The sequence below is a fragment of the Camelus bactrianus genome, chromosome 17 (assembly GCF_048773025.1).
Source record: "Camelus bactrianus isolate YW-2024 breed Bactrian camel chromosome 17, ASM4877302v1, whole genome shotgun sequence".
In the NCBI taxonomy this organism is placed as follows: Eukaryota; Metazoa; Chordata; class Mammalia; order Artiodactyla; family Camelidae; genus Camelus; species Camelus bactrianus.
In genome coordinates, this window is record NC_133555.1 from 23,972,206 (window position 1) to 23,997,717 (window position 25,512).

The following is a 25,512-nucleotide window of genomic DNA, read 5'->3' on the forward strand; positions in this document are numbered from 1 at the left end:
TACAGAGACCATCTCATGAGTAACTTGGTCAAAGTCACCAAGCTAGAAGATGGCAAAGCCCAACTTCACACCCTGCCAATCCTCAGCCCGTCCTTTCAGCCACGTCACCGAGAAGATTTCTTTTAAAGTTGGAAAAGAAAATGACACACAAACACACACACACTCTTGACAACCATTGGTGGCAAAAATGCATAATGCTGAAATTTTACAAAATAAGGTGTGCTTTTTAAGGAATTTCTGTTTTATTCCTCAAAACAGCATCTACCTGCAATGGGTACTAGTCTTGTGTAGGTTGTAAGATCTCTTGTTTATTTGATCTAGACACAGTGCTGGGTGTGCGCTTGGATTTTCTGACCCTTGGCGATCATTCCAAACCCCTAGTGGGCTGCAAGGATCTGGTCCTTCCTCCCTACTTAAGAGTATGGCTGGCAAAAAAAACAAAAAAAAACATAGTCCTGTGGATACTTGAAATGTGATGCTTAAAGGTTGCACTGTTGGCATTAGGCAGGGGTGCGTTCTAGGGACCAGAGCTCTGGTCCTCGTTCTGCCTGTTTATTCATTCTGCTTTATCTTGACATGTGTACTATTGAGGAAAAAAAAGATTGAACTGATGGCAGCTTTCTACCTCCTAAGGAGTCTAGCAATAGAGAACACAGAACAGGAAACAGCCCTAGAGGTACCCTCTCACACAGGAAAGGGCTCGCATCCAGAGCATCCTACGTGCTTTCTGCTTGAGCTCCTCCAGCAAGGTCTTGACCACCAGAGATGGCCAGTGCCCGGCTGGCCAGTGCCCGGCTGGACTGAGATAGCTGTTTGCACCTCTTTCTGGGGCCCTGTTGTGTTACTCATTCGTCCTGATTCTCTGCCCCAGAACCACCGTGATCAAATTCAGTCCTTCTGCATTGAAGGTCCTTGATTAACTACACGAAGATGATCATTTTCTTCACCATTATCCCTTCCTTTTCCAGGCAAGTTGCCATCTGATTTACTCTCCTTGTAGAAGGCATTTCCAGATAGCCCTATAAACTCAACATCATTCTTGAAGTTCGATGGCACATCTTTCTAAGTAATAATAGGGCTATAATTTACTCTGAGCTGTTTTCACCTTTCATTATAGCAACTAACAAACTGAAGGCCACTGCAGGTAGGAGAGGGGATTGTTTGGGTCATGACGTAGAGCTTGCCTCATCTTCCCAAACTGCTTTGACAGGAATCGACTTTGACTGGTGTCATTCTCTCTGGGTTGGAACCACATGTTAGTGGTAAGAGTAGGCGTGTTTAAAGGTTGATCATTTCAGCTGTAGCCAAACTCCTACCAACTGCCAAGCAGTAACTCTGCAAAGGAGGCAATCGGTAGCTGAGAAGCATTATTTTGTCAACATGTGCCCTGACCACTGATGCTTAAATTCCTCATACTTTCTGCCATAGGTGAGGAGATCAGGAGGTCGAAAGGGAAAATTGGGGGCGCAGGAGACCCACGTGTGAGTCCAGGTTTCTCTGCCTTCTGGCTCAGATCATGATCAAATAAATTCTTAAATTCTGTGAGTTTTAGTATTCTCAGTCATAAATAGATACGACTAACAGCCCCCCTTTTGCCAGGTGGCTTAAAGAAGGAACTCTTCCTAAAAGTGCTCTCTGCAAAGTGAAAAACATCATACAAATGTTACATATTAATGTACACGGAGGAGACGTGAAAGGAAAAACACCTTCTTGCTCAAACTAAATTCTAGACCAGGAATAAAGAGGAGAGATTTGGGGCTAGGAATCATTTAGTAACAAGTTAATTATGCAAAATCTAGAAAGCTTTCCAGGTAGCCCCTTAACGTCCCGGAGGGTTTCTTTTACCCACCAGCCATTGCTGCCATCCAGCTATGTACGCAACAATGCTGACTTTCAGACCGTCTCATAAAGTGGCTTCTCCATCTGGTCTCCTTATTCTTCAGCCATCCTGAAATGAGCCCTGGTCACTAGCTTTTTCTCCTTCCTTCCTTCTACAAATTTTTCCTGAATGCCCTTTCTAAGCCAAGTACCAAGTAAGTCACCAGGGAGACAGCCATGGGCAAGACATGACAGTCTGTGGGAGACAGGCATTGCACAAAAATTACTGAATTGCAGTTGCAATCAGTGCTGCCAAGAAAAGAAAATGTTGAGTTCTCAGAGAGCCTGTAACAGGAGAATGTAAGGATCATCTTGGGTGTTGCCGATGATTCCAGGAGATAGAGCGCGTTGCCCTCACAATAATTAACTAATCAATGTGCGTTCCGCCCTTTCAACTTTAGGACACATGTTCTCTGATGTTTTGTCACTTGATCGGGCTCTTAAATCAGCCCTACAAAGTCCACAGTGTTCTCACCCTGTTCCAGAAATCAAGAAACCCAGGCAAAGTGATGATCCCAAGGTCAACTCGTTCTGTCCCTTACAGAATTTGTGACTCTAAATCCTGGGCTCTTTCCACCCCACTCACTGGCTCACTGGCTTCTCTTTCTTGAGAGTTGACATTTTGGGAAAAGTGATTTTGAGAAAAAAAGATCAGCAGGGAAAAACACTCACCTTTCCTGGGAGACACGTGGGTGGAGAGTCCCGAGGTTGGTCTCAGTCACGTGGCAAGAGGAAGCCCACTGAGATGTGAAAAGACATCCTACATGCTTGGTGTGCGTTGCAGTCTTCACAGTTGCCCACAGAACTAAAAACCCTCTCTGACCCCATAGGTGGACCCTGAAGTCTTACCTGTGTCTAGAGGAACAGGTGTGACCTCTGTCAAAATAAAACACACAGAATATCAGTCACCTTTCCTGTAGGAAACCTAGCTATTCATTGACTTCTCACAGCATCCAGAGCCCCCTCGATTTACATGTGAATTGATCCTCAGAGCCTCCATCTGTTCCCTGCTTCCTGTGTCCTAGGACTCTGTGTGCATTCATCCTTGTATTGACCTGCTGAAATAGGCATCTGTTTGCATCTGCATTGTGCAGATGAGATAACTCAGGCTCAGAGAGATGAAGTAACTTGCCCAAGGTCACACAGCTTGTCAGTTGGAGAGCCAGGATTGGAACCCAGATCTGACTCCAAATTCCATGCTCTCACACACTCTGTTCTACCACTCTCCCTCCCTCAAAACTAAACATAAATTTCATACCTGCTTCCTGCACTTCCCTTCTGGGGTTTCTAGTATTTAAAACCAGGAGAGGCTGCAACAGCCTCGGGCCAGTTTTGAAAGGCTCTGGTACCCTCCCGACTCCCACCCACAGACATCCATCCCCCTCTGGGTTAAGGGTGCCCACCCACCACATCCCCTCCTCTTGAAGAGAGGAAAGGGAAACTGAGAACTCAAGGATTCATTTAGGACCAACCTGCAGCCAAATTACACAAAGACCCCAAGGTACAAGAAGTGACAATGCCCTTAGTTGCTTTTCTAGACTAGTGAGCCCTCGCTAATCGGTTTGGGTTTAGCTACAGTCATTTTTCTCCCTTTTAAAGGGAGGGAGGAAAATGCAAATCTCTCACGGCAGCTCCAGAATCTCAGTCAGTAAAACTTTGCTGTTTCCCTCTCCTCTTCTCCCTCCCTCCCTCCCTCCCTCTTTCTCTTTCTCTCCAAAGAAGTGGTTCTGGCTTGTGGGGGGAAAAATAGCAAACAGACTTTATTTTTTTAGTACCTTTCTGTGTTTCCCGGTCAACTCCATGTGCCAGCATGTTGTCTTAACTCTGACGGTGACACAGCATTGAGCTGTGAATAATTCAACATAAACACCAGCCTCACTTCCATCCTCTTCTTTCCTCCTTAGGTGAAGGCAGCTTCCAAGTATGTGGATGTACCTGTGAGTATTTGAACATTGCTTTTGTGGGGTTTTGGGGTTTGTTTGTTTGTTTTGGGGGGGGGTTTGGCTTTCATGGGAATTTTGATGGTGCCGTTTTCATTAGTTCCTGCTAAACTGTATCTTCCTGACTTGAATCACCAGAAGAAAGGAAGCCAAGAATATTTCATGGTACAATTGTTTTGAGACGAGAAGAGGGTATGGTTTCTTTCAACAGGAAAAAAGATCCAATTTGAGGGTAAACCCAGTTCACTTTCGTTTCCGTCTTTGTTGGTTTCTCTGGTCTATTTCATTCTGTTACCCTTGGGCTCTCCTCCCCTCCTGCGTGCACACCTTGGGAGTAGGGCCTTGAGCTAGAAATTTGCACAAGGGTGCCAGTACTTTTTTTTTTTTTTTTTAAACAAATTCTGAATTTGTTCATTTTTGGGTCGATTCTGCAGTTGTTTTAAGGAAACCTCACAAAACTGCTTATAATTAGTGCAGACCTCATTAATGGAGAGAGCTCTCAAAGTTCACAGATAAAGCACTCAAAGTTGCCCAAAATTTACATTTAAATTGAGGTTAAGTACTACACATGAATGCTGGAGTGTGGGATTACCTGTGATAAATCGGGGATACACTTTAGGCCGACTTTGCTCTGCCTATTAGCAAAATAAAATTGGAGAGATTTAAATATATTCCAATAAAGGGGGAAAGAAAATGATTCTGTTTCTCCATTTCTAACAAAAGAGGTGCGAGTCTCTATTATGAAATATTAAATTTAGAGAGCTTATCTCAACAGCCACCACGGGTCTTGTAGTGAATGTTTCTCATTCTGAACGTGGTTAAGTACCCTCCTTGTTCAAATACTTATTTGTTGAAATTTGTTTTTTTTTCTGAAAGGATTTATATTAACATTTAAATTCATTTCCCCAGGAAGCTAAGTGTATAATGGTTTATTGGCTTATTTCTCAAAGGATGGCAAAATGGAAAACTGGAGTGAACTTAGCATTAGAATATATTTTGTTTGTTTAATGAAAGAATGTACAATCAACAATTATGCTTTGAATTTATATAATACTTGTCCTCGGGGGACCTCTGACTCCTTCGCGTAGATAGTCCTTAGAATGGAGAAAAGAAAGAGCGCACATACCTGGAGCAAGGAGAGAAGTTAAGTAATTTATTTTCCCAAGCCCCAAAGTATAAACTTTCATTTCTCAGGGAGCGAACAGCTCAAATACTCTGAACCTGTTTCTCCATCCTTAAAATAGAGGTAATAATACCCACGTCACAGATTCACTGTGAAGACTTAATCACATACACACGTGGGACATTCTGCACCGTACCTGGTGCTCACTAGGTATTTAAGCAGCAGGAGTAGAGCCTTTGGGTTGAGAGAAGGTCGGGGGTGGGGGGCGAGTCTCTGCTCTATTGCACAGTGTGAGATGGGGGATGAATTTGCTGACATCAACCCTGGTTACACTGGTCTTCAACAATAATAGAAATTGAAATTCTAGCCTCCAACCCAAAGATCTGGTAGCTGAGGTCTGTTTTCTGTTCACCTTAAAGCAGGGGAAATCTCACCAGGGAGGTTTGAACAGGTGGCCAGTAGACAAGACCCAAATACTTGGAAAAAAAGTGACCTGGCAACTGGTAGTATCAACTGAAAGTATTAAGGAAGTCAAATAATTTGGGGGAGGGCAAAAAAAAAGTCAGGTCTTGGCAATTTCATTTGGTTCAGCCTAATTCCTACAAGCCAGGTGCAGAGTCATTGTAAAGATGAGATAAAAATGGACTCTCCATCAACATGCAGGGGAAAAAAATGAATTAGCCAAGTTTCCTCCCTCTAAGGAGGCACCAGAAAATGATGCAGCACGTCCCCAAAGTGTGGTCCGTTTACCACCGATGATATACAGTATCATCCTAACAGCGACTGCAACCAAACCTTCTAAAGCAGCCACTGTGCACCAGGCACTGTTCTAAGCACTTTATATTTAATCTGCACAACAGTCCCACTTTAAGGATGAAGAAACTGCCGCACAGAGAGGTTCACGTGCTCAGGATCCCACAGTTGGTAAGTGGCAGGGCTGAGACTTAAACACGATGTCATCTGCAAGATGATTTCCATCAGCGCAGAGACAAACATCTTTATCTGGATAATCGAGACATTATTTTACTGAGTATTAGAAAAAAAAATACGACTGGAACATCATATGTGTTCTTTCACCATGATTTCACCAAGTAGTATGGCTCAGGACAAAGCTAAACTTCAACTTCATCAAGCTAGTTTTATAGCAAATAATATTATAATAAGTGTTTTACTAAATAAAGGATTTTTTGGAAAATAATAGGACATAACACACAGGTCCTATATGCACATTGTTTACTTCTCAAAATTCTCCTCCTATGAGGGGAGTAATGTTACCATCCTGTTTCACAGCTGAGGAAGCTGAGGCACAGGGAGGTTAAGTGACACGGCCAAGGTCACCTGACAAGTAAGAGGGAGAGTGAAGATTCAAGTGGGAGCAGTTTGATCTGTAGAGCCCGCTGGCACTGGCTTGGAAGAGTCCATCGTGCCCATTTCTTTCCAACTCTGCCTTCAGAGAGGGCACGCTGGTAGCTCAGATTCAGCCGTGGAGAGTGTATTTACACCATGGAAATCGGCAGGCACTGCCGATCAAGGTTTGTTGTTTCGTTTTGTTTTTGTTTTTGCTTTGAAGAGTCAGTTCACCAGCTCCCCCGTGACTATCACCTGATGAGTCAGTGGTCCCCAAACCAGAATGTGCGGAGGTGATACCTGGCAAAAGCTTTTTGGTTTGTGTTCTGTTTGTTTGTTTGTTTTTAAATAGAGATTCCCAGGCCTTTGCCTCTAGAGATTTTGACTCAGTCATTCTGGGGTGGAGCCTGGAAATCTCTGTCTAAAAAGCTCTCCACCCAAGTCTGATACATACCGCAAGGTTGGGAACCAGTGGACTAAATCAGTGATTTTTAACCTTGGTTGCATGGAAGCATCTGGGGAGCTTTTACAAGGACTAGTGTGAGGCTGTTTGCCAATTTAAAGCAAAATCTCTGGGGGTGGGAGTCTAGGCATTAGTATTTTTTTTTTAATTGAAGTACAGTCAGTTACAGTGGGTCAGTTTCTGGTGCACAGCACTATGTCTCAGTCATGCATATACATATGTATATTCATTTCCATATTCTTTTTCATTAAAGGTTAATACAAGGTATTGAACATAGTTCCCTGTGCTATACAGAAGAAACTTTTTAAATCTATTTTTATGTGTAGTGGCTAACATTTGTAAATCTCAAACTCCCAAATTTATCCCTTCCCCACCCCTTTTCCCCAGTAACCATAAGATTGTTTATTATGTGTGCAAATCTGTTTCTTTTTTGTAGATGAGTTCATAGTGTCCTTTTTCATTTGTTTGTTTTTTAGATTCCACATATAAGTGATATCCTATGGTATTTTTCTTTCTCTTTCTGGCTCACTTCACTTAGAATGACGATCTCTAGGTCCATCCATGTTGCTGCAAATGGTGTTATTTTATTCTTTTTCGTGGCTGAGTAGTAGTCCATTGTATAAATATACCACAGCTTCTTTATCCAGTCACCTGTCGATGGACATTTAGGTTGCTTCCATGTCTTGGTAATCATATACAGTGCTGCTGTAGGCATCGGTATTTTTTAAAGGTTCCCATGTCCTCATTTGCAGCCAGGTTTAAGAACCATTGGATAAAATCACCTTTCTGCTTGTTTCTAGCTCCAAAGGCTCTGAGTTCACCTCTGTTACCGTGTAAGGTTTTTGGCGCATGGTCTATTGGTTTAGTTTCTTGTGGGGACTAGTAGTTCATTACCTCAGAGGTTATCTCTTAATTATCTACACTAGTAGAAAGAAGCACTGATACTAGACATACAAAATATCGCATAATCCCCAAAGCATATCTCTCTGTCTTAGATGTAGTATCCAACCCTTCCGTACAAAGCAGACTTGCATTCCTAATTAGGGCTTGCTTAGGACGCTGGAAATTTGAATTCGTTCTCCTCAAGCTCAGAAATATCCTGAGAGGAACAAGCTCTGATTAAAACGCTCTATGTTTTCCAAGCCACCAAGTGGCTTCCTCACAAATGATGTTTTCCATACATGGATAGAGTTAATCAAACAGAGATTTGTTTATTCGTTGTGTGCTTAATTATTTTCTAAAACCTACATCCTACATCCTACATCCTGTTCCATCAGTCTCTCCAAGCCACATTTAAAATAAACAGCGTTACTGTGAGATATTAAAAGCCATCGCCTAAAGTTGTTCCCATTGTGTGTAGATAGCAATGTGGTATAGAGCTTAATTTATCTCTTAGCCTTGGTTGTTTAGTCAAAACTATTTTCCATCTGTAACTACAAGTTAGCTTGTTGGTCTGTAAACAGTTTTTAACCATTTTGGTTGGAAATCGACTTAGAATGCACTGCACAGCCTTCCCTGCCTTTTAAAATAGGAAGCTGACAGTAATTTAACCTTTTTTTTTTTTTTCTGTGATCAAGGATCACCACTGTGACTGTGTCTTTCCCCAGTGGCCACATAGCGACCCACTCCCCCAAGGGGCTCCTGAGGTCTAGGGGACTCTGCCCTCGATGGCCCCAAACCTCATGCTGCTGGGTGTACATGTCTGGTCTACAGCTTGGCAGCCTTTTCCCTCAAGCTCAGGGCATCAGGAAGAGAGTCAGTGCTCATTTATCAGCACACCTGTTCCCAGTAGGATCCCTCATCCCTCTTCCTGGTCCACCAAAGGCGGGAAAGTAGACTTGTTGGAATTGGACATAAATCTGTTTCAAAAGGAAGATGGTTGTGAGCAGGGACCTGAAGACTCTGAGAAAATTATACACATTTTCATACCAAGACTCCGTCTTTTTTTTTTTTTTTTTTTTTTTGGTGTTGGTTTTTCCAAAGCCCCTTTTTTCTTCTTGGCTCCAAAGTAGATTCCAAAGGTAGGTAAGGCCATGAAGTGATATAATTTTGTGTGTTTGATGGGGGAGGGGGAGAATCATAGCAGCTCGTGTTTGTATAGCAGTTTATGGCTTTAAGGCATTTTCACATCCATTATTTTAGCTGTTGATTATAATCATCCTCGAAGGTAAGTAGGGTACGTCCCATTTTACAGATGGTATAACCAAGGCCCAGGGAAATTGAAATGATTTTCACAAGTTCCAATTTGTGGGGGGATCCAGTAAAAATCCACAGTGTGACTGAGAGGCTTAGACAAGGAAATGGAGGAAGAGCATATTCATTCATGACTTCTTTCCTTCAGTAAAAATTTACTGAGCACCTACTTTGTGCCAGGCATCATTTATGTGCCAAGGATACAATTGAAAATAGATCAAATAGACTCCCTGTGTTCATGGAGCTTATGTTCTCATGAGAGAAGACAAAAACCAAACCAATAAATATATAGTACAATGTTGGATATTGGTACGTGCTCTGAAGAAAAATAAAAGTCAAAAGATGGAGAACCATGGAGTTTTGTTTTATTTTTTTAACTCTCTGGGTAAGCTGAACCGCACTGATTTTTTTTTTTTTTTTCCGGTCAAGTTTTTTGAAATTTAAATGCCCCTTTAAGGACAGTAATTTAGTGAGAAGAGAAGGAGAGGTGAAAATAATGGTTACTGAAGAGCACGGTTAGCAACAGATCTGCTGAATTTGGCTTTGAATCTTAGCTCTAAGATGGCTGCGTGTGTCCAGGAAAAGGCTGTATCTGCCACTAGCATCAGGGAAGAAATGCAAACAGTAATAAGAAGTTTCTCAAGTGCCCCAGGTAGGGGTCCCCATCCCCACTGAGGATGCCTTTCCACGCAGGGCTGCCAAAGGGAGAGAAGGAGAGAGGTGCCAGTTGAGAACTGATAGCTGTCACTTCCATCTCATTGGAGAACCTCTATTGTTTCGTATCATGAAACTGCAACAATTATAGGACCATCACACAACCTGCTCAATCCATTTGCTGAAAATTGCTTGAAAGCGTAACAGTTGACTACTGTGGCTTTGGGTTGTCCTCATTGTTTTTCAAATTAATACCTTGTCATTGTTCCAGCAGGTGTTAAGAAATGTTACTAGCACCCTAGGGGCCAAGCATTGGCCCTTTGCTTGATAATTGTTTGCTTTGTATCAGGAAAGAAAAAAAAAAAACAAAAAACACAGTCCTACTGTTTCCAAACCTCCCTCATTTTCACCCTGGAAATTACACAGAAGTGTTAACTAACTTCAATTTGCAGTGCCTGACAGTCACGTCTTGTAGAGAAATGATACTTTGTGATCTAAGGTAAATCACAGTAATGAAAACTCATCTTTTTAGTTATTAGCAAACATACATCTCTACTGTGGAAATTTAATGGGTGTATGGCAGCTCTCCTAATGACCCGTATTACAGTGTTTTAATAGGTTTCTTTGGAGGTAACTTTGATTGCAACATCTCAAGCAGTGTACATTGTTAGTTTCTTTATTTTTTTTTCCTTACAATAAATCATTTTGTAACTACTGGATGAACCACCTGCTTACCTCTCCAGAAAATCTCATTTATTTAAAAGTCAAATTCTTCCCCCTCCCCATGTTTTTTTAATCCTTGGACTATGAGGCTGTACTGGGAAGCAGTGACAACTAGTTGAATGTCTCCTCTGAGGAAACTGATTAGGAAATTAGGAAATACTCATTATATACTCAAGTTAAAGTACCCCCAAGACTATGACTTGGGTCAGAGGGGGTATCGGTTAAAAGACAGTTTCTTTACTTGGCACTTTCTCAGTTTTTCAAAGAGGGGGTCAGGGAAGGCTGTCAACTTTCTAATGTTACGTTAAGATCAGAGAGTAGAAGACGGAGTATGTTTGAGTATTTTGCAATGGAGGTTTCAATCCAGAGAAAAACCAGAGAAATATCTCTGGGTTATCCAGTGAAGATTTATCCATTAGAGTATCTTCGGTGGAAAAAAAAATTAATAGTAGGAAAAAAAATACCTATAAACACCTGTAATCCCAACTCCCTTCTTAGCCAGGTTGGATTTCTGGAAAGAGCAGGAGGTTGGAGTTATCAGTTCCTGGACTCTCCGGCCAGGCTGTGGGTAGCAATATCGTGTGCTGTGGTTAGCTCTCAGCTCCTGCAGAGAGCCTGAAACTCCGGCAAGTGCTGTGCGGGGATGGTGGGCTGAGGCACGGGGTGTCAAACTGCACGGGGAGGCGAAGAAGAGCCACTGTCTGAGAATTCCATTTTCATGTTTTCCTGTCTCTTTACAGAAACCCGGGATGGACGTGGCCGATGCCTATGTGACTTTCGTCCGCCACTCTCAGGATGTCCTTCGTGATAAGGTCAATGAGGAGATGTATATAGAAAGGTTATTTGATGTAAGTAAATGCCTTCTCCTCCTTGAAAGCCAAGGAGGAGACCCTCCAAAATGTGACAAAATAAGAGACAGGAGGATAAGTCACATTTTGAGAAAATGGATCGGTCCCGATGCAAGCAAAACCTTTTCCTCGCCCTCTGCCTTAGGCTCTTCTCTGTCGTGTGTCTGTTCCGAACCCACCCTGGCGTGGCCCTGTCTCAGTCCCAATCTGTGTGATACATAGGACGGCGCACAGCCTCGCAGCAGCCAGGCTCGCTTCTGCTAGAAGCTTGTGAAGCAGCTTCCTCTCACTGGCAAAGACCTTCCTTGGTCATGGTTCTCCTCCTTGCAATCTGGCCTCGCTTTAGGGAGATGTTCCCTGTTGTCTGGGAGGCTGGGACCAGCCCCCTCTCCTGAGGGTGGGACCTCCTTGCCACCAGCTGGGGTGTGGAGCTGTGCAGTAAATGTTGCACTGTTACCACTTCCAAGACGAATCGGTTTCTGGAAGACGAGAAATCCTTAGTTAGCCCTGGGTTTTGGCAAATCCTTTATGATCGTTCCTTGGTCATTTGCAGTTCTAAATTGAGGTGCCCCTCACCCTATTCCACCCACTTGAGAATTTGGGAGAAGAAGCAGGTGTACAAACAGCAGATCCAGCAGGCTGCCAGAGCCAGACCGAACTGCAGAAAAAGCAGGTTTCTGAGGGTTAATAGTTACCAAGCAATCTTATTTCCACTGGGACGACATCTGTACTTCCAAAGCAAGCCACTGAGGCAAAAGAGCAAAAAAAAAAAAGGAATCTGCTTCGGTCTCCTTCAGGCCAAAGCAGATGGGACTGCCTAATTTAGCCAGAGATTCTGTTGCAAGTGTCCAGCGTAGACCCGGCCCGAGTTTGCCAGTGTAGACCCGGCCAGAGTGCATGGACGCGGACGTATTTGTCTCCGTGTGGCTCTGAATGTACAGCCTACTTCTGTCTCGTGCAGCGTGAGCATCTCCTGTCCAGGTTTCTGTATTTTTAGTGCCAGCCCGAACATTAATGTTTTGGTCTACTATGGAATCCGTGTTTCTATAATTTTTCTGTGATTGTGTTCAGCAATTTACATTGAGTTTGTGTGTGTGTGTGTGTGTGTGTGTGTGTGTGTGTGTGTTTGTTCCGTGGCTCAGTGAGCTCATTGTTGGCACCGCTTAAGAATCTGCAGCTCCTGACTTTTATCTGCTTTGTCTTCCAGCTCATTTGCTTTCCTCGTGTGTTGAAAAGGCTCCTGTCTTTTTTTTTTTCCCCTCCCCCCTTTTCCAATCATCCCCTCTCTGTGCTCAATACCGCTGTCCCCTCTGCATCACCTTTTTTCGAGAAGACCCTTCTTACTTTTGAATTCCCACCCGTCCTCTCTCGGATTAAAATGGAACTTATCTCTCATGTCAAATGTTTTATCACATTATATCAAGTGGCATGAATTAGAATCAAATAATCTTCCTGTGTACATCTTCTAGCATGGCCCACATCCACTGAGAATGCCTCATACATGCATAAAGCTCACCGGCGGGTCTTCTCCCTTCTCTGCATGCGTGCCTTTTTGAAAGTACCGAGCCTAGAATGTCTGGGGCGCAATCACCCAGCCAATAGGCATTGAAAGCCGGCAGGCAGCCCCCTCGGGTCTGCAGGGTGGAGCGTGGACGCTCTGCCCATCTCCGCTGAATGAAATTCCAAGCCACAAATTTTCGAGAAGCCTGTGGGTTGTTCTTTTCAATGCCTAGGTTGCCTTCTTTTTTTTTTTTTTTTTCCCTTTGATCGGTATCTTCTGATTCTCAATTTTGTGTGGCCCTCGCGTGCATATGCGTGCGTGCTCCTGTGTGAGCGTGTGTGTGAGTAACCCCGTGCTCTCGAAAACTTCTCGAACATCTAGTCCTGAATTTGACATTTAATCTGCAGTGAAGCCTGTGGCTTCACTGACAAATAACCCACCCTTCCCTCTTTATTTTTTTTTTAATGAGAAGTACAAGGGGGAATTTTTTTTTTTTTTTTTAAGGTAGCTTGGTTGAAGGCAGCAAGGCAAATTGTCCTTTCCTGGGGTAATTTTAAAGGCAAAGTACAACAGAGTCTTTATTTTAAAAAGTAAGAGTGTAGCCTTGGCTAGCACAGATGGTGAAACTGGACTTGCCTGACTGTTGAAGAACACACGCAAATTCAAGCCCTCTGGTCATTTCTGTGAATTCGTAATGAAAAGAAACATCACCAAGAAGATGTTTTTCAGGATGCAAATTATGTTTAGGGTCACTTAAAAATTCACAAGAATGTCAAGTCCCTTGTGGAGTAACACTGACCCGCATAAAGTGGCTTCAGTCACGTTATAGGAATCCCCACAATTTAGTCTCGTATTGTCCCAATGATGTTTTTCCCAGGGGAGTCTTAATTACGCTCCCCTGAGTATCGGATTTTAAAACTTAACCATTGCAATCATGCACTGAACCTCACTCCCCTGCCCCTGGTGGGAAAAAAATCTTTCAGTAGCTTATTTAGACATAATGAATTTCTTTGCCATTTACTTCCTTTCTTCCCAAATAACCTGCTCCCCTAACTTACAGAATATTGGTGCTAGGCAACCTAACTGATGCAGTGCAAAAGAAGTTCTTGAATCTGTCATGGATTTGAAACATTTGTCATTCGAAAAAACCCAAAGCTTCTCAAAAAGCTTCATTACCATGCAGCCCCAGTAATTTAATTCAGTACTTACTGTTTTTCTATAATCTAGCGGCAAAACATCAGATTACCAACATGTTTGATTATTTTCGGCTTCTGTTTCCTCAAGCATGGTGTTTATTTCTTTGCATATTACGCTCTGCAAGGGACTCTTGTCCACCAAGCGAAACAAGGGAATCGGAATATTAAGGCGAAAAGGTTCTGTGAAGCCTCCCACCCTAAATTTCTTGCTAGGATGAGCTGATCCTTTCAGTTCCATTCCTAATGACAGTGGTCCCCGGGCAGGTTCCTAAACAATTGGCAGAAAGCTAATGAGAAAAACTTGTTGATCTGAGAGGTTCCTCTTCCAAATTGTTGCATTTTGATAAATGGCAAAAATGAATAATAGAAAATTAGCATTCTGAAGGAGGAAAAAAAAATACATATTCTCTCCGAGATTGTTTGCTGTCTGGGGGTTGTTGATTTTTGACTGTTGTGTCATTCCCTGGTTTTTAGTTCCTGCTGGCATCTGTCACTCAGAGGCATGTTCTCGGAGTTCCTGTTGTGTTTTTAGCTGTGTTTCAAAGTCGAAGTTTTATTTACCTGATAAGTCCTTTGAGTTCTTGCTGTTCGGGGTTGTTCCCACTTTGTGCCTTTCTGAGTGTACCTTGTAGAAAAGGCTGGGTGGCATGAGTGTGTGTTTGTATCTAAGAATATTTGGGCTAATAGATGGTCATTTAATGAGCACATCTTTGGTGAAAACCAGGCCACTATCTCAGTGTGCGCACGCTCGCTCGCTCGTTCTCTCTGTCTGAGCTGGTTTTTCCTTTGCCTCGTCATTATACTTCTGGCTGGAATTGGGTACTTGTGGGAGATTATCGGCATAGCATTTGGGGTTCTATATTTAATGTTCTGCATTTTTATCTATTTTATTATGTAACTTAAGAGCAGCTTTCCAAATTCATCTTCACCAAATTTTTTTTTTTTAAGCAGGCATTTTTCTAGGTTGGTTGAAGAAATCCGTCAGATATAACATTGCCTCACCAGATCTTTTTCATGCACTGAAAGTTCCCCTGTTTATTAATCATTGATTTACATAGTCCTTCTATAAAATGCTAGCAACTTTTGAAGTCATGCATTTAAGAAAAAGATAAATGGTCCCAAATTCAGTGTTGCCTGGAAAAGAATCCTCAAACTGCTTTTCTTGGTATTTCAGATAGGCAGCTGTACATTTTTTCATCTGTGTTTTTGTAATTTTTTTTTCCTAAAAAATGACATGCCATTGTAAACTGGTTTCATTTGCTGCAAAATAACAGTTTATAATGATTGGAAACAAAAGAGTCGGAGGTTTAGAGCAAAGGAGTGTTCCAATGTGTACCATAACAATGAATTTAAATTATATTAAAGATGCTGAATTTTTAAAAGAGAATCCTATTGCTGTTAGATTCAAGTGGGAGCTTGGCCACTTCGAAAATTATTGCTGACTTTTAAGAGAAAACATAAAATATGGAGATGAAATAATCTCCATATTCCAAGAGCAGCAGCCCAAGAAATAACTCGAAGACAGTGGTTTAAAGCTTGAGTGTCCGTAAATCATGCAGATGGCTTTTCCCCCTTTCTCCGGTGATTAATTCACCATCTTCCCCGAAACAAAAACACGCTTTTTGAAATTAGAGATCAGATCATCAAGAGAAGCACCTAAGATTTCAAGGTCTAAACAAAAATTAATTTATTTTCTTTCCTCCTTGTACTTCTTGAAGACACAGACTGAGAAGAAAATCGGGATTAAAAGCGATGTGCTTAGGATGAATTCATCTGCTTAAACCTCACAGGCTCGGAGGATGAGTGATTAAAAAGCCATCTCGAACTTGGATGGCATCCACGTTGCGGGTAATACCGCGTCCGCGGGCCCCCCGTGTCACTGTGAACCAGGCCCGGGGAACATTTGACGGGAGATGATACATGGATTATATAGGTCACTTATACACTTAATCTGCCTTCTGGGGGATTAAGTATTTGCAGATTGACTCTGCATTTGGCTTCTCCGTGGCAGTTATCAGATCAGGAAAGGGCCCCTCACCAAACCGCCTCGTAAGCACTTAATCAGGCAGCCTGGTCAGGTCCTGATGGGGCTGCCTGCTCTGTAGACCCCTGCCTGGCACAGATTTTAATTTGCTGTTCCATTATCGAATCATATATTTGTCCACTTTATATGTCAGCACAATAACTGAGTGTGAGTATGTCCCTTTAATTTGAAAAATGAAACCTCTGCCTGTTAGAATATATTTGCTGTCCTTCCACGTGAAGCGTCCGATAAGCTTATTTTTAATAACCTGATTAAATTACAGAAGCGTTACCCATGTCAACACATCTCAATCAAAGTAGGAGCCGTCTTGCTCAAGGAAGTAAGTACGGAAGAAAAGGCAACAAGGAATACGTGATGTTTTAGGTGATAACCTTGTGAGGCAGATCGCTTCTGTCCAGGTGAGGGAAACCACTTCCAAAGGCACAAAACTGCTTCCGAAAGTGCAAAAGTGGGGAAAGGCACACAAGATTCACCAGCAGGATACAGGTTGCAGGTCTCAGGGCGGTGGGGGGTGGGGGGGATTCTAGACAATCAAGGCATATGGCATTCAAGACACTGAGACACTGAGTTGCGTCCTCCGTAAGCACTAAGCAGGGTTGCCTGCCCCTTACTGGGAGCGCTTGTGTGGTTTGCACCGGCCTTGCTTCCGGAGCCTTCAGACTTCACCCTTGATCCTTACGAGCTGGGTGACCTTGGACAAGGTATTTAATCTCTCGGAGCTTCAGCTGATTCAGCCACATAACAGAGATGGTCATAAGCAGAACCTTCTCGTGGAGCCGAGATGAGGGTGGAGGTGCCGTGGGCTACTGCAAACATCGGGCTCTGAGGAGGCGTTTGGTAAGTGGTCGCCGTCGCCGTCGCCGCTGCCACCACCACCATCACCATCATCACTTTGTCATCATCATCCTCATCACTGCAATGGAAAGGCTTTTTTTCCCCAGGCATCATTTTTTTTTTCTTGTTAAACAAAACTCTGTCCCCGTTCCAAGGTGTTGTAAGACTCTCCGCATCACTTTCAGACATTAACCCCAAGCTTGCTTAGAATTACGTGATGTACAGCAGCCTGGTACCTTTTTACGTTCGGTGATAAGTAGTTCTGAAACAGGCAGAAGAGCAGTGGTCAGGACTGAGGCTTTGGTGTAGGCCAGACAGGAGAAGGAATCCTGGGTTTGCCACTTCTGAGCTGTTTAACTTCAGGTGAATGACTTAACCTCTCTGAGCCTCAATTTCCTCAGCTGTAAAGAAGGTGACTTCTTACAGTTGTTGGAGGGCTAAATACCATAATGGATGTTGACGGGCATAGTTAAAAATTCAGCAAGTCTTTTATCATATCGTCATCATCATCTTGTTGAACTCTGTTCCTTGCCATGATTTTGAAATGACCTAGCCCTGTGCCCTCAACAAAACCACAGTGCCCTGGAAAAGAAATCAGAATTGACCTTCTAAACGTGAAGAATATTTGGGAGGGATGGGGAGGAGTAGTTAATACCTTTTATTATCACAGATGAAATAAATGTACACTGTAGACATTTAGAAAATACAGCTAAGCAAAAATAAGAAAGTCTTACGTTCCCAGCACGAAGAGATTATTGCTTGAGTGTTTATTCTTTGGATCTTTTTCTATGTGCTTATGTGCAGTATGTACTTTTAACCAAAATAAGTGAGCAAAAAAAAAATTGCTGTTCGTAAGTTAGTGATCTTTATTTTCTGTGCCAGCAAGTGTTCATCTAATACCCTGTCCACATTCCAAATTTCCCACTTGACCCCAAAATACTCCGTGCAGTTGGTCTGGGCAACCCAGGCTCCGAGGCCGAGCCGTGCATTTTATGTGGCTGCGATGTACTTTGAATGTGTCTTTACCAGCACTGGCCCTTTTTTCGTGATCCTGACTTGCTAAAGGGACCGCCGTGCCAATTGTTCTGCAGACTGGAGGAGTTTATTACTATCTAAACATAGAACTGATTTGAGAAGAAAAAAAAAAAATTATATCAAGCTGAATTCAACCAAGTAGCTCTTTTAGGCATAATTAGTAACTCAGCATAATTCAACCAGAGCTTTTTAAAGCTGTTCTCTGTGCGTAAGGAGAATTTCTAAAGCTAGTTAAAAAAAACAACAACAACAACAAACAAAGATAACGACCAACAAGAAATCCAGAGGCCAGGGTGGAAGTTGGCTGTGTGAGGAGCCACAGGGATTTTATTTCCTGTATTAAGGCACGATGTCTGAGCTGGGTGGGTAAATCTGAAGTCCTGGGCTGGTATTCCTTTTTCTTTTTCTTTTTCTTTTTTTTTTTAATAGACTTTATTCTTTTAGAGCAGTTTCAGGTTCACAACAGAATTGGGCAGAAAATACAGAGAGTTCGCACATAGCCCTCCCCACCCACACATATATACTCCCCTACCCTCAACATCCCTCGTCAGTGTGGCGTATTTGGTACAATCGATGAACCGACATGGGCGCATTATTATCAACCAAAGTCCATAGTTTACATTAGGGTTCACTCTCGATGTTGTACATTCTCTGGGTTTTGACAAATGCATAGTGACATGTAGCCACCACTATAGTATCATACAGAATAATTTCATTGCCCTAAAAACCCCTTGGGCTCCATCTATTCATTCCTCCCTCCCTCCCTCTCCCCAAACTCCTGCAAACCACGGTCTTTTTATTGTTTCTATAGCTAGTCTAGTATGTCTTATCTCACTGTAACTGCTTTGGGAACTTCCTGGACTAGGAAATTTGACCCTGCCCACCCCACCCCACTCCACCCTCCCCTCCCTTAGATCATTAGGAAGGTTTCTTGGTTGATTCTGCTAGGATTTTCCCTGCAGTCATCAATCCGAAATTAAGCCCTTTAAGTCAGTCTAATGCTGCGTTTTCAGTACTTTTCAGATCAAACTTTAATTAAACTATGGCCTCGTCCCTGTCATCCTCCACCAGGAGGCAAAAAGAACGTGTTCTCCAGGCTGCTAGGCTAGCCTTCAGAACCTGTGTGATTATATATATATATAGGAAAACAAATACAGGAAATATATACAGGAAAGCCAATCCGAAATGTACCAGGAGAGGCTGTTCGCAAAGGAGAGACAATCGGGTTTTTTTTTCCACCTGATTTTGAATCCCAAAGCAAATTCTGACCATTAAGCCATGACCTGGGCCATCCGTTAGGACTGTAGAGGGGTCCTTCCCCAAGGAAGATATGGAAACTGGACACAGAGTGAGAGGAAGATGAGATATGGAAGACCTGCTCTTCTCACCCTGATTTATAACATGAGAAGGAATACGTACACCCAGATCTCACACACACACACACACACACACACACACACACACACACACACGCAGGCACATATGATTAGGGCTTTGGTTCTTGGATGTGAACCTTGGACTCGGGACCTTTCCAGTGCCCCTTAAAAACCCAGTGTCTTCATGACCTCCCTATTTCCCATCATCCACGTCTGCTTTGAGCAGATTTGCTCTTTCCTTCCCTATTAACATGAAGAAGATTTAGTACTGCCCTTGTTGGGATATTCGAAATTTTAACAAAATATTAAGCCGGAAGAGCAAGGCATGAATAATAGAAGGTTCTGATCGTTGACATGGCAGAAAGCAAGCTCTAATCGGATGGGAGGGGATGGAAAGTCGCGTGTTTGAGGCTTCTGATGCCCTACTGCAATGAACCTCATATTCACATGTGACTCCTGTCTTGCCCCATGGCCGTCACAATAAGTAAATGGTAACAACTGATTTGTTTGCTTTTGGAGTCTTGGAAACACGGTTCTATTCCACATGGACACGGGAAGGCTTCTTTCTGTCCATGCCTGGGCGATTTGCGGTTACGGCCATCGTACGTGCAGAAAGGATAAGGGGACATTAATAGATTTGGATTATTTGAACTAATTGTATCAGATGGGTTATTACCAGCCAGAAGGAAGGGTTTATTTTTTTGTTAGCATCATCCTTACAGATTTCTGTCTCAGGGAACATGTCTTCAAGCAGTCCTTTCTAATGTAGCTGCTGCTTCTAAAGCCATTCATAGAAATAGGTCTCATCTCCTTTCAGGCGAACTTTGCATAAAACCAGTCTTGAATTTTCTCTGGAGCTTGTGTGTGACGAAGAGTTTTGCTAAGAGTCTCTATCAGAACAGCTTTCTGTGTTCCAGGAGACATTTGGTGAACGCAGTTAATTTGTTTTCTTTCCCAGCGGAGAATGTTCCAATAATCATTCTAAGAAGCCAGGCTGATTGCTCTGTTACATTAAGGTCACAGTATCCTTACTGACACGACCCGCCCAGTACTTTTGTGTCTTAGAAAAGATTTGTTATTTTCTTGTGGCAGACTTACAGCATGGGGGGCAGTAAGTGACAGACACATATACATGCATGCACATACACACACACACACACACACACACACACACAGCAGCCACGGCACATTTGTGGAACAAATATTATCGCACTGTGTTGCAAGGTACGAGATGTACTAAATCATCAAATACTTCCCATTAATTAACCGAATAATGGTTTTCCTCCTTGCCAGGCCTTGTAGAGGCTACTATCAAAAAATTTCACTGTCTATACCTAAAGTCATAATCATCTGGCCCAAAACTTTTTAACGAATGCATTTAAAATATCATCTAGGTTCTTATTCAGAATGTGGTCCCAGGACATTTGGCATCAGCCTCCCCTGGGAGTTGATAAGAGGTACAGAATCTCAGCCCTGACCCCGGCCGAAATGAATCTGAGTGTACATTTTAACAAGATCCTCTGTTGATTCAAAGGCACATTAAAGTTTGAGAAGCTCTGGATGAGATCAGTGGCTTTCTCATTTGCCCAAGATTCACAGTAAGAAGCAAAGTTTGCACTGCAACTCAGTACATACATATGTGTACACACACGCACACACACACGCATGCACCCAAAACAAAAGTTTACGGAACAATATTTACGCTCTGTCTGTTGCAACCTGATGTGTTCTGTTCCATCTCTCACAGATCTTGGTGGTAACCAGGGAAATGACTTTATCGCCCACTGTAGAATGTGTAGGTTGTAATAGGGAGGTGGGCAAGATCGCTCCTGTTTGAGATGCACTGATCTGGATGAACCAGAAGAGAGGTTAATGCTCCAGGTACACAAGGGAGCTCTACCCCTTCGCACGTCGCGTGTCCCTCTGCCGCCGCCACCACACGCACTTGAGCATGCGCAGCAACAATAACAAAGTGTCCACTTGTCAACCCGGGAGTTAGCTTGGAGCTGTGCCCATCTTGGGAGTAGATTATGTCTGGGGGCTTCATGTCGTGACAGGACCAGCTTGTGAGACATCCAAGACTCTTTCCCCCTCACTGTCCCTCCCCAGAGCAGTCCCCCTCCTGCAGAGGGGCTGGAGTAGTGTGTTAGATCAGCCGTGCGGATTCCCGCTTTGGCTTCCCTCGACTGCTTTGCTTCGCTTTGCTTTTTTTTTTTTTTTAATCGAAGTGTAGTCAGTTTACAATCCTGCATCCATTTCTGGTGCACAGCATAATATTTCAGTCATGCATATACATCCCTATATTCGTTTTCCTATTCTTTTTCATTATAGATTACTACAAGATATTGAATGTAGCTCCCTGGGTATTTTTTTTTTTTTATGCTTTGCTTTTTATAATTCTACCCGGACCTTGGTTTAAAAAAAAAAAAAAAAGTTGCTTCTACCAGGTGGCTACAAGTTATTTTTGAGTGTCCAAAAACCTGAAAAGAAGGCTCAACATGAATACTTCATTCATTCCCAATTCCCAGTTCAGAAGAGAACAGTTAACAGCCTCCTGTTCTGTTAAACTCCTGCCGAGTTAACGAAAAATCCAGTTAATGGAGTCTAGCGACTCGCCACCAGTTCAAATATCCCCGTGTCAGAAGGCTTATAGCTGAGAGTGTCACTTCCCACATTGGATTGCCCCTCGCCTGCCTTTGGCAAAATTTTCCCTCTGACCATCCCTGGACTGATGCCCGTTGTCCCAGCAAACCTCCAGGTCTTGCCCAGGATGGGATTTTTATTAATTACCAGATCTCCATGCCAACCAGGATAGAAAAGCCCCTCTCATTTTTTTGTGTAAAGAAATTTTTTTTTTGAAAAGAACAAATGCTTTGTAGAGTAAGCAAAGTTAAATTCATGAGTTTTCATGTGAAATTCTGTCCATGTTTTCCTTCCTCTTGCCTTTTCTTTAAATTTTAAGAAGTTTCTATGCAACTGTTAAAGGCTGTACTCCATTCACAGTTATTACAAAATGCTGGTTATATTCACCGTGTTGCCTCATACATCCTTTAGCTTCTTACACCCCTTTTAAGGAAGAGAACCATCACTTCTTTTTGTTCAGAAAATGCATTATTTGGCCTAGGAAACCATCCTGTTAAAGAGAAAAGACGCAGCTGTTAGGTTCCTTGCTTGTCTGGGAGTTCAGTGTTTTTCACCCAGAGGTCCCCCCAGACATTCAGCAATGTCTGGGGACATTTTTGGTTGTCTCAGATGGAAAGGTGCTATTAGCATCGAGTGAGCAGAAGCCAGGCAGACTGCTAAAGATCCTTCGATGCACGGGACAGTCCCTGCAAAAAAGAATTATCCAGCTCAAAATGGCAATAGTTTAAAAATCCTTTGTCTTTAATGATAATCACCTATTTGAGTTTAAATTTTGGGATAAATCATGAGCTTCGTCTGTGGCTCGTTCTCTCATCGAGGAATTTCAATGACTATCTCCAAAGAATGTTCTACTTGGCAGATTTATCAGAAACTAGTCTCAGAAATCCCTTTGACAAGCTTCATTCAAAGACATATTTTTAGGGTCTAGAAAATAAAAACCAAAGAATCATTAACACCTACCTTTCTCAGCTTGAACTTAACACTCATTCACGTGTAGTTCCCTTGAAACTTAAGTATTGCAATAGAAACTCCAATCGTGTCGGTTAAATGAGTAAGAACAGCTTCCTTCTACAAAAAAAAAGTGCCTATGGAGTCTTTAAGGAACTGGATCTTTTACATCACGCAGGCATTGAGAGCACGGGGTTTGCAGTAAGACATCCCCGAGGTCAGTTTCTGGGTCTCACTAGCTGTGTGCCTTTTGGGTAACTTACTTAGCCTTACCAAGCCTCAACTTCCCCCTCTGTAAAAATGAAGATTAAAAACGGGATGTAGCTCTTTGGATTAGCAGGACTAAATGAGGTAATGCGTAAACCATAGTAATGGTTGGCACATAGAAACGACTGCACAAATGTCCCTCCTTGATGTTGTCATCTCCATCGGCAGCGGTGGTAACGCGCAAAGCCAGCGCACATCTTTGCCTAACGCTAAGGCAGGCTCTGCCCATGGAGAGAAGAAAAGTAGTGACACGTTCCGCGTGGACGGGAGTTTGAAAAGCCAGAGATGGAAATGGTCAGAGGATGTCGTTGCGAGGAGCAAAGAGCCCAGGTGTGCCGCAGGATCCCTAAAGAAAGTCTGTCTGAAAGACGAGCAAGTTCCCCATGGGACGGAGTCTCCGAGGTAGCGGTTCAGAAGAGGCAGCCCAGATCTACTGATCCAGGCAGCCCAGCTTGAACTGGGATCTAAGGAGGAGAAAGAGATAGGAGTCTATGCTCAGGCACTATGCAGGGAGACATCATTGCTTCCTCCAGGAGCATCCTTGACTCACCACCTCTGTAGCTTCATCAGCACTGGCATGACTTTTCTTTGGAGGGGAACTTTCAGAACTTAAACCTGGGTTATGATGACTCTAATCTATGCGTCTGCGTGTTTGCTTCGTAGGCATTTAGCAGCCCCACAATCTGCGGGCTAACTTCTTTTTATAGGAATAGATACTGTTCTGTCTTTTAACATGTGCTTCTGAACCAGGGGTGTGTATCAGAATTACTTAGGTATTTTTTTAATCCATAGTTTAGTCATACTTTTTAAGTTTTTAACCTAATGTGCTTTTCCTGTTCCGGGTTCCTATCTATACTAACTCGTTATATTGAGTTGTGTATCACAATAGGTTCTTCTTTGATAACCTTTGCCATTTTGAGGACTCGTGGTCAGATATGTCGCAGGTACCCCTCTGTTGATAAATTGTCGGTTGTTTCCATCATAATTAGTTTGGGGTTTGGGGTTATGTGTTTTTTGTTGTTTTTTTTTTTTTTTTTTGAAAATATATTCATCCCAGCTGTATGCCACAGATTCTGAGTTAGTAGATCTAAGATAGAGCTCAAGCTTCTGTATTTTTAAAACAAGTCCAAGGGCTTAATCCGATCAAGAACTGTTGATTTAGAGCAGTGTTTCTCCACTGTGGGTGATTTTTGTCTCCTCAGAGTTTATGTGGAAATGTCTGGGGACATTTTTGACAGTCTCGACTCAGGGAGGGTGGGGAGGGGCGCTACTAACATCTGATGGATAGATGGTAAACATTACCCTGCACATGACAGCCCCCCCCCAACAAAGAATTATCTGGCCCAAAATGTCAACAGTGGTAAGGATGATAAAGCCTGATTTAGGGGATAAAAGATACTGAAAGAGAGGGTGGGTAGTTCAAGTGGTAGAGTGCATGCTTAGCATACACAAGGTCCTGGGTTCAACCCCCAGTACCTCCTCTAAAAAATAAAATAAGTAAACCTAACTACCTCCCCACCTAAAAAAAATTTTTTTTTAGTTCTACAAAAAAAAAAAAAGATAACTGAAAAGATACTGAAAGACATGTTAAGTTCTCTTATTTCTATTAATATCTTCCCTATGTTGTGTCCTCTAAAACAACTTAATAATCTTATTTTTTTTTTAATCTATAGCAACCGTATGAGGAGACAGGAGATGTTACTGTTACTTTCATTTTTAAGACAGGCACCTAAGGTCCAAAAAGAGCTTGCCCAGGACCCCAAAGGGACCCCATCCCTTGAAACTATGGTTTTTCCATCCCCGCCCCCAAGAGCAGTGATGGTACCTATCTTATTTCCCATTGCATCTGCCGTGTTCTGGCTTGTGTAAACCCTCAGTAGCTTTGTGTTAAGTAGGCATTGATGAATCCCCAGCCCATCTTGTGGACCACGTCAAGGATTTTGTCTGTTTCCAATTCTAACTCAAAGATAGTCATTAAATCCTTTAAGTATCTCACTATGGGTTTTTGCGATTGTCACTTGATTTTTTTTTTCAGAAGCCTTGAACATGCAGTGTTCTGGTTAATTTCATGGGGAATGAATTGTTTTGGCCCATTTGATTTTTTTTTTTTTTTTTTTTGGTTAATCTGAAGATGAATTGGAAAATCTTTTCTCTTTCAACCCCTGCTGTTGGAATAGTTTCTAAAATGTCTGAGTTCTATTTTTTGCCTTAACTGAGCATTTGAAACAGAATCTGATTCTCTGGGGCAAGATCTTTCAGGGCGCTGGCTTTACCGTGCTTAACCCCAAGTGACACTGTCCAGTCATGAAGAGGTAAAAGGAGTGACTTTTCTGGGATTGCACTATTCATAACTTCCCTGGACTCCAAACACAGTGCTCCTCTCCCACCCTGTGCCTTAGGAAGATGAGGCTGAGATGTTTATTAGCCCAAAACTCATTCTGAAAGCTACTCTTTGATTCAGTCCCAAAGAGGACTTTTAGAGGGAGGGAAAAGGACAGC

The 25,512-nt window shown here is 42.7% G+C and overlaps 1 protein-coding gene across 7 annotated transcripts in view; it reads left to right on the forward strand.

Annotated features, from left to right (window-relative positions):
* Positions 1–25,512, forward strand: part of CADPS (calcium dependent secretion activator) — a 415,573-nt gene that overhangs the window by 366,282 nt on the left and 23,779 nt on the right. For all 7 annotated transcript variants that reach the window (XM_074344558.1, XM_074344560.1, XM_074344559.1 and 4 more), the window contains 2 exons: positions 3,783–3,815; positions 11,062–11,169. In XM_074344558.1, the coding sequence (XP_074200659.1) occupies positions 3,783–3,815; positions 11,062–11,169 (141 nt within the window). The remainder of the gene's footprint in view (positions 1–3,782; positions 3,816–11,061; positions 11,170–25,512) is intronic.